The sequence below is a fragment of the Vipera ursinii genome (assembly GCF_947247035.1).
Source record: "Vipera ursinii genome assembly, chromosome: 5".
Lineage (NCBI taxonomy): Eukaryota > Metazoa > Chordata > Lepidosauria > Squamata > Viperidae > Vipera > Vipera ursinii.
The window spans coordinates 83,709,454-83,724,192 of NC_139518.1; the positions used below are offsets into that span (position 1 = coordinate 83,709,454).

The 14,739-nt window shown below is 41.9% G+C and overlaps 1 protein-coding gene across 2 annotated transcripts in view; it reads right to left on the reverse strand.

The window, feature by feature from the left end:
* Nucleotides 1-2,576: 2,576 nt before the first annotated feature.
* DNAJB12 (DnaJ heat shock protein family (Hsp40) member B12) overlaps nucleotides 2,577-14,739 on the reverse strand; it is a 36,613-nt gene continuing 24,450 nt past the window's right edge. The window contains exons 7-10 of one of the 2 annotated variants that reach the window (XM_083364806.1): nucleotides 13,456-13,565; nucleotides 7,326-7,498; nucleotides 6,113-6,264; nucleotides 2,577-3,897 (exon numbers count right to left, since the gene is read on the reverse strand). In XM_083364806.1, coding sequence (XP_083220932.1) covers nucleotides 6,143-6,264; nucleotides 7,326-7,498; nucleotides 13,456-13,565 — 405 coding nt within the window. In that variant the 3' untranslated portion in view covers nucleotides 2,577-3,897; nucleotides 6,113-6,142. The remainder of the gene's footprint in view (nucleotides 3,898-6,112; nucleotides 6,265-7,325; nucleotides 7,499-13,455; nucleotides 13,566-14,739) is intronic. The other variant, XM_083364807.1, reaches the window with a different exon arrangement.

Here is a 14,739-nt window from a genome sequence, read left to right on the forward strand (position 1 = left end):
AGAGTATCAATTATCTCTCAATTATTTTCTTTGAAAATTTCTAGATATCTGCACATCACCTTAGCTTCTCTTTTGGCAAAAGGTGGGTTTTCTTCCAGGTGGAGTCTGCAATCTATCTTCCCGATGGGCTAATCGGCTGCAGGAAATATTCCAGTAATGTCACTAGAGGGGGCCTAGGCAAGAGTATTTTGCCCCATTTTTTTCATGGTGTATTTATATGTGTGAGTGGAGGTGGAAGGTTAAGAGCGAGGATAGATTCTTGCATTCCCATCTCTGCTGTTTATGTTTTCACAAGCTCTCAAAGCAAATGAAACCAGCAGTGAACTTAGCTGGTGGTTCAAGAAATGAACCTTTTCTATCCTCATTCATGTAACCATCATTTAGCTTTAGAATTCTCTCATTACAGTCCTCTTTATCATTCATATGCACACAAACACCCCTACCAGGTCTATCACCTTCCTCTTCAGGGTTTCAGTCAGACAAAACACTTTCATAACAACACCTGGATTATTACTCATTTCCATGCAATCTAGTGAATATGAATCATGATCAATGAACTTGACAAGTCTCGATAATCTGTTTATCACATCCTGGATCTGTAGCCTGGGGAGAGACCACCTTTTAACAGTCAACATACCCGATAGCAACCACTTTGGTATCCCAGGAAGATACTCCAGAATTAATACACCTAACTTTGTCCTTGGAAGGTTAAAAGTCTTGTCTATACATTCTGGAATCCCGTTTGAGGCACTATGCATAAGCACTGCTTCTCCCCACATAATTTCTAATAAGAAATGCCAATCATCAGTTCCAAAGGTAGCTTGTAGGTTCCATCACCTCTGCAGTATTAATTTATATTCCATGGCAGTATTAACCATTTGCTTGGTTGGAAGCATGAGAGCAATCTTCTATGATGGGAATCACCTCCCTAACTATGTGCAAAGTTACAATCTGTTGCCTCTGGGATCTCTGGATTCTTGGTATCATTAAGAATGCTAAAATATTAGGATATATTGTGGTTGAAATGGTATCAGGGAAGAGTATTCTTCATTAGGTAACCTGACAGCCACTTTCAGTATACAGCATAGCAGCTTTTCACAAGCTTCTAAGGCTTATGTTATTTGGATCAGCAGAACACTCAATCTCTATGGATTCTTGTAAATACACTGCCTATTGTGGAACCCATAAATGTATTCATTACTAAAAATAAGCACCAATTTGGTTTAAGGGCAGCTGCTGGAATGAACCCATCATGGCATTTGGCAAAACGACTCTGCTTTGCTTGTAGGGCGACACAAACACTAGGGGCAAGCTTTCATGTTATAAATCTTTATTTATAGATGTACAATTATATAATTAAGAATAACAGCTTTCTTCAATATCTTTCAAGACCTATGCTTTTTATTGCACGTTGCTCATTCATCCCCGGCTATCTACTTAAGAAAATCAAAAAGATCTGATTGTTATGGCCTGGGGCTCCTGTTGCCAACTCAGAAGCTGGTAATTGACAAGCGATCCTTCAAAATGGCTGGAGGGATCACTGAATGCTAATCAACAGGGTTGAGGTTTTGAGCCACGATCTGCTTTCTGGGGACAGTGGAGGGTGGAGACATCTCCTTGGGACTGCAGACAAATGGAGTGGATGTGTCCATCAAGATGGCTGCTTATGACAGGAAAAACTCTGTTCAAATCAGCATCCATTTGTCAATGCCAAAGAAATGGACACAATTATTAGACCGTCCCTAATCCATCAGCTCTTATTTGGTACTTGAACAATTCTGAACAAATCTTTAGATGGACATTTGCCAACTAAATAATATAAAACTTTCTGGACAAAACTAATAGCAACTTAAAGAAGATTCCAGTGTGAAGCAATTAACGGTAATGCTACTTCCTTGACATAACTAAGTCATTTCTTAACATATTACTCTGATCCTGAGTACTGATTTGCTTTGATGGTAGGAGTTGATCCATGACTGCAAAAGGAATCCTGGTTTGACTAATGAAAACACAAAACTACTTCCAGGAGTGGAAGCATCTTCAGATTACTGCTAATTCAAGATGATGAGGCTTATTGGAAGTAGGAGCATTAACTGTGAACTCTGGTGAATGGCTCAGCTCTTTGAAGTAACTTCTCTTAAGGCTCTTCTGACAGCATTGTGTGGACTTAAAAGATAAAAAAGTCTGGCATTGTGTAGCTTTTTATTTTCTTCAAATGAAAGTTAGACTTCACAGCCCAGTCAAGCAATAAGAATTATTCTTTGCCTCTTTCAGTTGCTTAAACAATGGAAAGTAGCAACATCATGTTGGAGAAAGATGGCCTGCTCTCCTGAGGGAGGGGATGTAAGAGTCCAGTTCTCCTGAGGAAGATTCTCACCAGACTCTATAAGCACTGTTGCTACACAGCCTTTCATTGCTCTAGAGCAGGGGTCGGCAACCTCGGCTCTTTTATGACTCGTGGACTTCAACTCCCAGAATTCCTGAGCCAGCACAGCTGGCTCAGGAATTCTGGGAGTTGAAGTCCATGAGTCATAAAAGAGCCGAGGTTGCCGACCCCTGCTCTAGAGCAAGGGGTCTCACAGTTGGCAACTTTAAGGCTTGTGAACTTCAACTCCTAGACTTCCCCAACCACAAGTCTTAAAGTTGCCAAGGTTGGACACCCCTGCTCTATAGAGAAGGGCCATCCAAGCCGCACCAAATGGAGAAGTACATAACTGCATCACTGCTTGGTAGGCCACGCCGGCGCACAGAAGGTTCCTGGAATGAAATCAGCAGCAACATTTTGTCAAAGAAATACTAGTTTGTAGAACAACAGGAAATCTGATTGGGAAGCTGGGGAAAAGACAGAAGGAAACATCCCTGGGGGGGGGGGACAATAGCACGCCTCTGGGTAGCAGAACGAACCCTGATTGCAAGGCAAAAAAATGAAAAGTCTGCAAAACCTAACCAAATAAAAAAAAAGTCCACACAGCGAAAACCCATCTTGTTGAACTGAAGATCGTTTGAGACCATTTGTTCTCCATTTATTAGGAAGAACGAGTCGTTCAGCAAAAGCCGCCATACACTGCAAATCCAAAACTGGGTCAGAATGTGTCCATAGAAAATATATCTTTTGGGCTCAGTATTTCACATTTTTTAAAAAAGGAAAGAGTTTTCAGGGTCTGTGAATTTACTTTCTTCCCCTCCTCCCCCCCCCCCCGACCCCAGAAAGTAGAAGCCATTATAAAATATAAAACATTTCTATTGTCAGATAAGATTGCCATTGATAGAAAACAGGACATTGGGCCAAAAAAGAGAGTGAGGGCCCAGGCAGGGGGGGAAAAAAAAAGAAGAAGCTAGAATTCAGAGATGCTGGATTATGAAGTTCAGCAAAAAAAGAAAAGAAACAAGAAAAAGGAAAAAAAAAGAAAAAAGAAAAAGAATGAAATAATTTAATTCTATCCCTGCATAGTTTAGAAGTACAACGTATTTACAATGGTAAGTTAAATTCTAAATAGTGTCTTTTAAAATTAATTTTTGTTTTAATTTCTAGCTCTTCCAGTTCCTCCCTCAGCTCTCTGAAGTGACTAGTGCAATTGCAGAACTTTCTCCACCGCTCCTGATTTTCGGCAGATCTCACGAAAGGAAACCAAAGCAACTCGACAACTGTTCCCAGGGGAAGGGGGATCCTTTGGGGGATGGGAGAGGGAGAGAGAGGGAGAAAAAAAAAGACCAGCCGTCTTTTCCCTCCTTTAAGAGATGTTCAAGTGTAACGCTGGACAGAGAAAGAGAGGAGAGGGCAGTTGTGCGTTGTTAATACTCCGATGCCATTTTAATTTAAGGACTGATTCTTTAAATAGAAAGTCTGTCTTCTTGGCTCAGTGCACTTCCTCCAAAGTCTTCAGGCGTTTGAAGAGTCTGAGGAGAAAAACAGCAGAAGCATCAGTCGACAGTCAATTACAAGGGTAACGGGACCCGGCACTTCCATTTAAAGAAGAGAGTGGCATAAACTGGAAATGTTAATTTAGAACAGACATGTCAAACACAAGGCCCGGGGGCCGGATCCAGCCCGCGAAGTGGTTTCATGTGGCCCGCGAAGCCATCCTGGAAAGTGAGGGAACGGCCCCCACTGCCTTGGCCCTGGCCCAGAGACCCTCCTTCTGCCAGAGACCCCCAGATCTGTCCCACTCCTGCCCAGGCCCCCATAGGCACCCTCGATGCGAACGATGTAGAGCTGGCCACGCCCACCCAGTAGGCCATACGCACTGTAGCCACGCCCACCCAGTAGGCCACACCCACCCGGCCCCCTGAGGGCAACCGCAATGCTGATGCGGCCCTCAATGAAATTGAGTTTGACACCCCTGATTTAGAAGCTCATTCTTACTTTTTTTTTAATCTTTAAACGTTGAAATGAAATGCATTAACAGGGTATCTGCAGGGTAAGGTTTAAAAACAAAAAAAGGGTCAAGATGGCTGTGACCGCACTGACTGAAGCCAGGCCCCTTGAATGCCTACAAAATTTCATTTTTAATGTGTGCCATTGTGCCCGCAGGAAAAAGATGACAATAAAGGTTATCTAATCTAACCGAATCTAAAAACTGGAGCTGCTTCAATCACACAGTTGTATGAATTTCTGCCATCTTGACTATTTTGCTCCCCTTTTATGGGTACCCCTGAAAAGGAACACTTGTCAGTGAAGAGACTATCACTGCAGACAAGTGCAAGACTAAATACTCTGTAGAAGGCTGCTCAGGTGTTTTTCAAATGTTTGTCCCTTTGTCCTCAAAACACACATCAAACATTCAAAACATTGTTCTTAGGAACGGACAAGTCTTACACAAAAAGTCACAGTGCTTTATCTGTAGCAGCCTCAGATGTATAGGGTGCCTTAAACAGAGGTCTGCTAAGCCTCTCTACATTTCTTTTTTAAAAAAATGACTAAAATCTTTTTTCTCACTAAGGAAGCTTAGCTATGGCTGGGATGGTTCGCCTGAAATTCAAGTCAAACCTGTTCCAGAAAAAAAAAGGGGGGGTGAGTGTGTTTGTTTAGCATGGAAGACCAATATGTCGAACACATCCCAGTTGCATCCTAACTCTTCTTGTGCCATTTCCTCACTCAAAATAAAACACATGCCATAGGAAGAAAAAGAACAAAAAGTTATGCGAGCAAAGATTAGTTAGTTTTCAGCCTGGTTACACCGGATCAATGGTCATCAATCTGGCTCACTTCTAGCTGGCAGGGAGGGAGGGAAAAGCCCTGGAAGACTCCAGTATATACAGGGGTAGGCAACCTTGGCTCTTTTATGACGGGTGGACTTCAACTCCCAGAATTCCTGAGCCAGCATGGCTCAGCTTGGAAACCTCTCCCTTTCCCCTCAGCATGTATGTATTTATTTAGTTATTTGTATCCTTTTATTAAGGGACGCGGTGGCTCAGTGGGTTAGGACGCTGAGCTTGTCGATCAGAAGGTCGGCAGTTTGGCGGGTCGAATCCCGAGTGCCGCGTAACAGAGTGAGCGCCTGTTACTCGTCCCAGCTTCTGCCAACCTAGCAGTTCGAAAAATAGGGACCACTACGGTGGGAAGGTAACAGTGTTCCATGCGCCTTTGGCGTCTAGTCATGCCGGCCACATGACCACGGAGACGTCCTCAGACAAGCGCTGGCTCTTTGGCTTTGAAACGGAGATGAGCACCGGCCCCTAGAGTTGGAAACGACTAGCACGCATGTGCGGGGGAACCTTTATATATATATAGATATAGATTTAGGCAATAAACCACTGAAACCATGATTTATGTTGGCTTTCAAACTATATCTATGGCTTAGTGTGACATGTAAATAGGAGCATTTTGTTTATTCCCAGTTTGTTTTGCACCCAAACCAAACATGAAACTACTTCAGAGATGCAAAGGAAATGCTGCTAAGAATGGAGAGGACGATCTAAGTATGACCAAAGAGGTGCCTTTTTTTTTTTTTGGTCTGGAAGACTAATGCTTGCTTGTTTGGCTAACCCTGATAAAACTAACCATGATGTAGCATAAAATATGAAAATAGCTTTGGATTCTAAATTATGCTGGAAAATTAGTATTCCTAAACCAAATTCCCAGTTTCCAGAAATAGAAACCACCAGCTCTTACTTAGGTCTCTATGGACTCTTTCTGCAACAGCTATCCATGCATCGATGCTTGAACTTCAGACAGTCTGGTACAGCTGGGTGTGCCCATCTTTTGCGCTCTCTGATATAGATCTGAATCACCAAAATAACGTGCCCGGTAAAGTAAGCCTTCCTCTGTAAAAGAAGAAATCCAAATAATTAAAAGTAACAGTCCAGACAGCTGCAACTTTTCTCTTTAGTTTGTACTGCATTTCTGATACACTTTCTGGATTTCCCTGGAGAGAGTATATGGTCCCCTCATTTTGTCACATCCCATCTTGAGCCGGGAGCTGCAAAGGAGTTGCGAAAAATATTTATCCACTGCTAAACCCTGCTCCAGATGGTGTGTTTTTTGTTTTTTTTAAAAATCCCATTTATATCCCTCCCTTCTCCGAAGACTCAGGGTGGCTTACAGTCTAAAGCACAAATCAATGTGCTTAGCAATAGCCTTCATTCTATGTATATGCCTGCTTATTAGCCCCCCCCCCAGCGGCATTATTACAAAGTCATCTTATTGCCCCCAACAATCTGGGTCCTCATTTTACCTACCTCAGAAGGATGGAAGGCTGAGTCAACCTTGAGCCTGGTGGGATTTGAACCTGCACCAATTGCAGGCAGCTGGTGTTACTTAAGGAGGCATTAGCCCACTGCTCCACCAAGGCTCTTTTTTGTAATTAAAGCATAGCTTAAGAAGAATTTCAGAAGGAGGTGAGTGCAAAGGTGGAAAGCTTGGGAACTGCTGTTCCATTTGGATATTTTGAACTCTAAGTTTGGGAAGCAGGACAATAAAATTAGGCCACACCGTAATGATCAATAGGGCTGTATCAAGCATTTGAAAGGATCGCTTTGCAAGACATGTAAGCACAAGTCAAACATTCTTCCCACAAGCATAAATACACTGTATCCTCTGGCAGGCTCACATGGCTGTTTGCAGGGTCTGTTGGCACATGTGTGCCCACATAAATAACACTTGAACCGCAACAGCTAAATTGTCAAAGGCGTCTCACTTGTACAGGTGGCTTCATTTTAACCACCAATAACCCCTTTCCAACATCTTTGTGAGGCGCAATTTACAGGAATGGAAGATCAATACAATAAATAAGCAAGTGGTAATACAGAATTTCTTGACATGCAGTTTACAATGCCTTGACCCTGCCTCTCTCTTTGTCTAATGTCTGAAAAGCCGGGCTACTCACTCTGCTGTTTTTCTTTCCAACAGTTATTTCTGAGGTTTGCAATATAATCGTCTTCCACGCTCCTCTCTACATTTTTAAGATTTGTGCCTGTGTATTCTTCCGCAAAGCTGTCACCTACATAGTAAGACACTTTCAAATGCTCAGTCGTCCGTTTAAATACATGGCCAACAGACCTGGGGGGGGAAAGAGGACAAAAGCAACTGGTCAAAATTGCACACCTACACGCAAAGGAGAATTTTTGGATAAGGAGACCAAAGCCCCCATAACAGCCGATCCCACCCAAAAGCAAACTCTTGATACCAAAATCTTCCTTTATCCTCTGCCGTGCTTGCTCCTGCAAGAACAGGACAGTTGTCAGTCCCTTTAAGGAGAATCAAGATAGATTATCCATAAACTGGGCTACTGTAGATTATCCACACAATGTAAAGCTTAAGAGCATGTTGTTTCCCTTCACAGGAAGGGAAAAATGTAATGAGGATGGAATGAGCCTAACAGTGGATAATTAGTGAACATAAGCTTTTGTGGGAGAATAATGAATGTGATTTGGAATAGAGGAAGGGGACTGCCTCAACGGTCTCTTCATGATCTCAACGGGTTGTCCCTGAAAATCCCATTTTGTCACCTCTTTCCAATGTCCTTGACATCCCAGAGACCTGCTGCCAACCATTTTCAATGTAGGCCTTTGGTCTGCAAGCTGAAGCACGTCACCAGTAAGGAAAGGTCTGAACGAACCTACTGCAGATGCTCAGAACTAGACAGACATGTTCCTGTTACATACAATTGGTTTCTCATGGCTGAAGCAACGGGGGGGGGGGGGGGGCGCTTTCGTCTCTTAAGCCAGGGAGCCCGAAAAGAAAAAGCTTGTGCTAACTTGAAAAGAGATCGAGCTCACCTTATTATTTTGGAAAGAGAAAAAAGAAAACCCAATCTCCGTGCTACGGAGCTAGATTAAGTAATCTGCTGAGAAGACTCTTACTGAAAATATTCTGTAATTCTCACGTTACAGAATGTCTACAGGCCTTCCCCCCCCCCCCAGGTTTCTCCGCACTTGACGTGAGAAATTAGTTGCTCTTAAAAGGTGCACCTATGTTTAGTAAACACTTTTAATGCAGTCAAGCCTATGTATAAGCCCTTGGGACAGCAATGATAATCTAATCAGGCTTTGCAAATCACTAACTGCCTTGTCTTCATTGTCCCCCCAGTTTGCGCCATGCAAATTATTCGTTCTCTTTGTTTCAGATCAGAAGCCATGTTTTTATGCAAAGCTAGATCCAGTTCTCGGTATCCTGAGTTCAGAATCCCTCCGTTTCAGAAGAGCGAAGTGCTGACTCTCATTGTTACAGAAAAATGTCAAGATGATGGTTGAGCGAGAAGTTACAAAAATATTTGTTTTTACAGAAGAAATGTCTATCACTCTACATTAGGCTTAGCTCTATCCGTTTATTTTACTCTTATCGTGTCTAATTTCAAGATATTTAAGAGTACTTTTTCTTGCAAGTCTACTTTTTAGATTTTTTTACAAAGAAACAGTGCTTTTGGCTTTTAACAATGGACAGCAATCCACTGTTCTCAGATTCCTAGCCTAGTTTAGGAATTCCATCCCACCTACCCTTATACCTCATCCCCAACCCTGCAGAGACAGCACTGTTTCAAACAAAGGGCTGCTGTTTCCTCCTGAATGAGATAAGCATCCATATTTTTTTATTTAAAACAAAAATGTATTTGCTCCTTAAATCATTCTCCTGCATCGCGTACATGGTGAAATTTCTAGAAACTGGATTTTTCTTCTTCTTCTTCTGCAACAGACATTTAAATCTCTGGTTGGCTGCCTACGTGTACATCATGTTCATACCCACCTCCCCCATTAATGCCATCCAGAATGAAATAGTTTAGTGCCCTGGGCCTTGTCAGAAGATGACCTCTTAACCCAAGACAGACAGACAGACAAGCATTATGCAGGGGGAATTGGAGACAAATCTTTTTTTTCCCCATCTGACAGGTTTGTTTACCTGAGTGATAATCTAAACAGGGATTAAATCTACCACTTAATGGCTGAATTCCAAGCCTTTTTAGCAGCATTACATTTTCCTCCCTCCAACACAGCTGGCAAATTCAAGTTCTCCTAACAGCCTTGTCTGCTTCAAAGAGAGAACTGGTAAGGCAGCATTGCCCTCTCCTGGCTATCCATATACATTGGTCTATTATTGTCTGCTATATTGCTAAGCACATTGATTTGTGCTTCTTAGATTGTAAGCCGCCCTGAGTCTTCGGAGAAGGGCGGGATATAAATGGGATTATGCAAGGTAATCTAAATAGTTAACAAGCATTTGACACATATCTCCCCTTGCTTCTCAAGCTAACAAAGCGAGAGAGATCCTGTGGCCTAGAGGTGAAAACAACTGCCTAATGTGCAATCAGCCCAGGTTCGAATCTCAGAAGGGTATGGCTGACTGATGAAAACTAATAAGTTTGAAATGCATATCAGTCTCCCTTAATTCTTTGTTAGCAATTTACACAAATATGAGCTGTCACCGGTGTGACTACTGCCTGTCGATTTTATTTGCGATGAGCCAGTTGCACTTGATACATTTGGTTTCCCTTTCAAGTCTCTATTGGGGAAAGATTGGGGGGGGCTTACAAGTCACCTCACTTGAACAAGTTCAGACTCTTTTTTTTTTAAAAGAAGCACACTGGGAATTGATATGAACGCATCATCCCATGCGACCGACGCAGAAACAGGTATCCATCCGCTCCAAGCATAGACAATAATAAAGTTTTCACGTGCTGACAAGAGAATCTAATCAATGTATCCTGATAGGCTACCCCGAATATGTATGGCAGATCAGAGAAGTATGGCTCAGCCCAATTCTGTGACTTATTAACGCTATTTCACACCCAATATTTACTCTCAACTGTCTGCCAGGCAAGGGAAATTTTTAATGAGGGGTCCTTGGTGCTCTCCGAGTTTGGCTGTTTTGGGATGGTGGCGAATATCTCTAGCTCGGGTGTAGCTTCATTCTCCAAGCTTGTGGGCTGGTTTCTGAACGTTTCCTTACCCGGCTAGGTAACATTGTCAGCGGAGTTTAGAGGATGTCAGTATTCCTTTGATTATAAGGGCTTCGTGCGGTCAATAGATTTTGTGACGGGGGAGGTCACATGGATGTTTTCTTGCAGACGTTTTCTTATCCAAACTAGGTAACATCAATCAGCAATGATGATGTCACCTAGTTTGGGTAATGAAATGTCTGCAAGAAAACCAACCAGGCTCAGAGAGCACCCCTCCTTTCAACCATGAGCTACACATATTCTTCTTTACTGGCAATGTTTAAATACAGAGCCCCAGATACCAGTGTGCAAAATGAAATGGAGTGATTGGCAAAGAAAAAAAATGGTTGGCTAAGAAGAAAATTCTTTTTCAATTCGAAAAATACCTATCAATGTGTTTTGACACAATTCTCAAGGACTAGTCTAGAACACGATTTGAATTCCATGGCCAAATATGGACACTTCTATCACCTGCCATAATCATGAAAGAATGCGTACATGCAGTGCCCCAGCCATTATATACCTTGTTATTACATACAGTACATGAGATTGCTCATGTTTTGCTTGACTGACATGCCCCTCTTAGGCTTAGGTATTTAACAGCCCTACTTGAAAGAACAGCCCACTGGGATCTGGATCTCAGGTTGTCTTATTCCTTCTTATTCCTATAATGCAGGGGTCCTCAAACTTGGCCCTTTTATGACTTGTGGACTTCAACTCCCAGAATTCTTCAGTCAGTGTGCCTGGCTGAGGAATTCTGGGAGTTGAGGTCCACAAGTCATAAAAGGGCCAAGTTTGAAGACCCCTGCTATAATGTATACATTGTGAGCAAATCTGCCAAATTTACAGTTAAGGCCATTGAGCTAAGAACTCATTATATCCTGTAAAGGTGATATATTTATCTGAATGTCTGTTCTTACCATGTCTGTATTTTATTACTGTATTTTCTATTATCTATTTCAGGGGTCTTCAAACTCGGCCCTTTTATGACTCATGGACTTCAACTCCCAGAATTCCTCAGCCAGCATGCCTGGCTGAGAAATTCTGGGAGTTGACGTCCATGAGTCATAAAGGGGCCAAGTTTGAAGACCTCTGATCTATTTTATCCTACAACTAGGTCCTACATTTACTTTTTCCCATTATGGTCCTAAGACTAATCATAAATTATCAAGCAAGCAAGCTATTGAGGGAGGAGATATAGATTGAATAAAGGAAAGGTCCCTCGTGAGTTTCAGGAAGAAGAGGACTTCCATATGTAAAGACATAGGGAAATACCCTGGTTTCTTCCAGAGTATGACATGGAAAGCTACCAAGAGCTTTTATCAAATCTGCAGTCTTACACAAGGGCCTATGCAGTCATGCCATCAGCTGATAAAAATCTATGGAAGATCACAGCAAGATGTTGCCATGAATAGCTAGAGAAGGAGGGACCTTCAAAGAATGACAATGCAACAAACAGTTTTTAACAACTGCACTTTAAAAATGTTCAAGTTTTAAAATCCTTTGTTCCAGGTGTTCAGATTTCAAAATTGAAAATGCACATTTTTTTTCTGGCAAAATATTTCTTTTTTATGGATTTTGGGACAAAGTTGATTGGGATAGTCAGCTTCCAGTTTGGGAGAATACATCCATAAATTCTGCATTTCTTAAATGCTGAATTCCAAAGCCGATTTGTTGAGCCAGTGCTTTGAGATCTGAGTTCAGCTTTGGAATTAGATATTCAAGAAATGCAACACTTACGAAATTTGAACCGCAAACTAAAAGATGACTATACCAGTTTGGTTCAAAAACAAGTATTTTATCATAAAAATGTGCTATTTCAATTTGAGCAACTAGCGTAAGGATGTCAAACTTGATGGTTTAAAAATGCCAATTTGAATGCATAGTTTATCTTTTTTTAAAAAAAATCACCTTAAAATGACACCTCATATGGGAAACTCACACCTAACCAACTCCTTAAAGAATAGAATTTTTGTGCAGTCAACATTTCCTAAAACATAGCTAAGCAGGGGGGGCATCCTAACGTGCAACACAACATACAAGAGTTATGCAATATATTACTTTATGCCTATTAGTTGTGACTTGAGTGCCCGAATTTCTTTTCCTTCTGGCTGATTCAAGGCCAGAATGGAGAAGGTCCCAGAGAGAAATCAGATTATGCCTCAAGGTTCCAGCTTCCAAGTCACCACTGAACAATGACAGCGTGGAAAGAATGGAAAAGCACCCACAGCCTTAATATCCAAAAATCTTGTCCTCACAGAATGAGAAGTACTTTTTTTGCAGGCAATATGTCCCGCCTTACCTTCGTCAATCCTGCATGTCAATCCGTCAGTAAAACTGACAATTGCACAACAACAGGCAGACTTCTGCCAGACTTAAAAATCACCTAAAGACCTTCACACTGTATAATGAGGGGGCAGCTCATTCTTACAGAAGATCCTTGCTTTTCTACTTGGGACAATTTTCATGAATAGGGCCCATCCTTCCTGGCATCAGGAATACTTCCTGGAATTCAGAGAGTTGCTTTTTCTGACATATATGGAAACTCCAGGGCTATAACACTACACCTATAAGGTAGGTGTAGTACTCAATGTACTCAATGTACTCTACCTTATATTCTCTGCTTCTGTCATTGTCAGCATTTAGAGATGCCAGAAAAAATTGCACACTAAGGATTTCCTGACCCAGAAAATGGCAGCCAAAAGGCATCCATCTAATTACATGGTTGATATCATGTATCTTCACAGTCCATCTGTGGAGGATTTCAGATGCCACAAAAATGCTTCTTTGTGAAATAGTACCCTTTATGAGAGACGATAGGCTGGGTCAGGTTTCAACTAAGTGAGTCCTACTCCCATAGATTGTGAAGTGCTATAATTTACATGTAAATGTTTACCACATAAATACTTTAAGCAATCTTATCCCAGCAGGCATGGCGTGAAACCAAGAGAAACAAAGAGAGAGACGGGGGGAAAAACACACCAAAGAACACCAAACACTGGTAAATATAAGCTTTGCTCTTAAGTCTTTCCTGAAATCCTTCTACCCAAATTAACTAATAGGAACAAGAATAATAGTCACTAACGGCCTGTGACTCAAACTGTAAGGTGGACTGGAGACCATCATCTGGCTGAGGGCAGACACAATGATGAGAATGAGGATAGGCATCAGCTGGACAAAGAGCCCAAGGCCACCCTGGGAAGAAAGAATGGAAAATATCAATCATATGTATCCCCCAAACCATTTATCTTTGACAACTGTGGTTCAAATTTTGATTTTTGATTTTTTCCGGTAGCTCACAACGTGGGTTTTTTTTTTTTTACTTATGGCTTTTAGAGGCCATGTGAATTTGGTCACATTTGATTTAGTCAAACCATGGCTTAGCAAGGTGTATGAAGACCAGCTTCTGAAAGGCTTCTATGGTTTCATGCCAATTCAGCAAACGCTTGAAGTATTTTGCATGTACTAGCTGTGTCTGTATTACAGACTAAGCCATGGCATGATTTTACCATGATTTCTTGAATAAGCTATAGTTGGTTGGTTCCACACAATCTGGTAAACCAAAATCAGCTTATATTGTGGCCAAAGCATATTGTTAAACCCAGAAACTGTCTAAACAATCCTATGAAGAATTGAGCACAACCTAATTACTGTACACTTACCCGCTACAGCCTTTGGTCTTCCCTGAAATCTGTTCGGGACAGAAATTAAATCCTCTGGAAAAAAAGTGGAAGGAAGTGCAAGGGACTTCAGCTTATTCCCGCTTTATGTATGCATTTATTTAGTTATTTGTATCCTTTTTATTATTTTTTACAAACAAGGTGGCAAGCATCTCCAACACACCTCCCTCCTATTTTTCTCACAACTCCTCTGTGAGGTGGGTTGGATTGAGAGAGAATGACTGGCCCAAGGTCACCCAGCTGGCTTTCATGACTCAGGTGGGCCTAGAATCCCCGGTATTATTATTTTTTTCCTAGCCTGGTGCCTTAACCATCAGACCTAACTGGCTTCTGACTTCCTTCTTGTCTTGTTTCTACACGTTCCATTCTTTGTTCTAAAACCCGGTTGTCGAACTCGCCGCGTCACGTGACGTGTCGCGACGTACCATAACTTTTTTTCCGCATTGCTGGAGCTGAGGTGGGCGTGGCCTCCGCCTGATACAACCAGCCTGCAGGCCGGCAGTTTGACAGCCCCTGTTCTAGAAGATTGACTTCTGGATAATCAAATATTCCTACCCTATCTGGATCGGGGCACTCCAGGAGAAAAACTGGATGATGTGTGAGTGGACTAGACATATCCTCTAATGAACAATCTTCTGATAGACACGCAGCCCTGGGTTCCACCCATGACATTTGGCTTGTTTTATGAA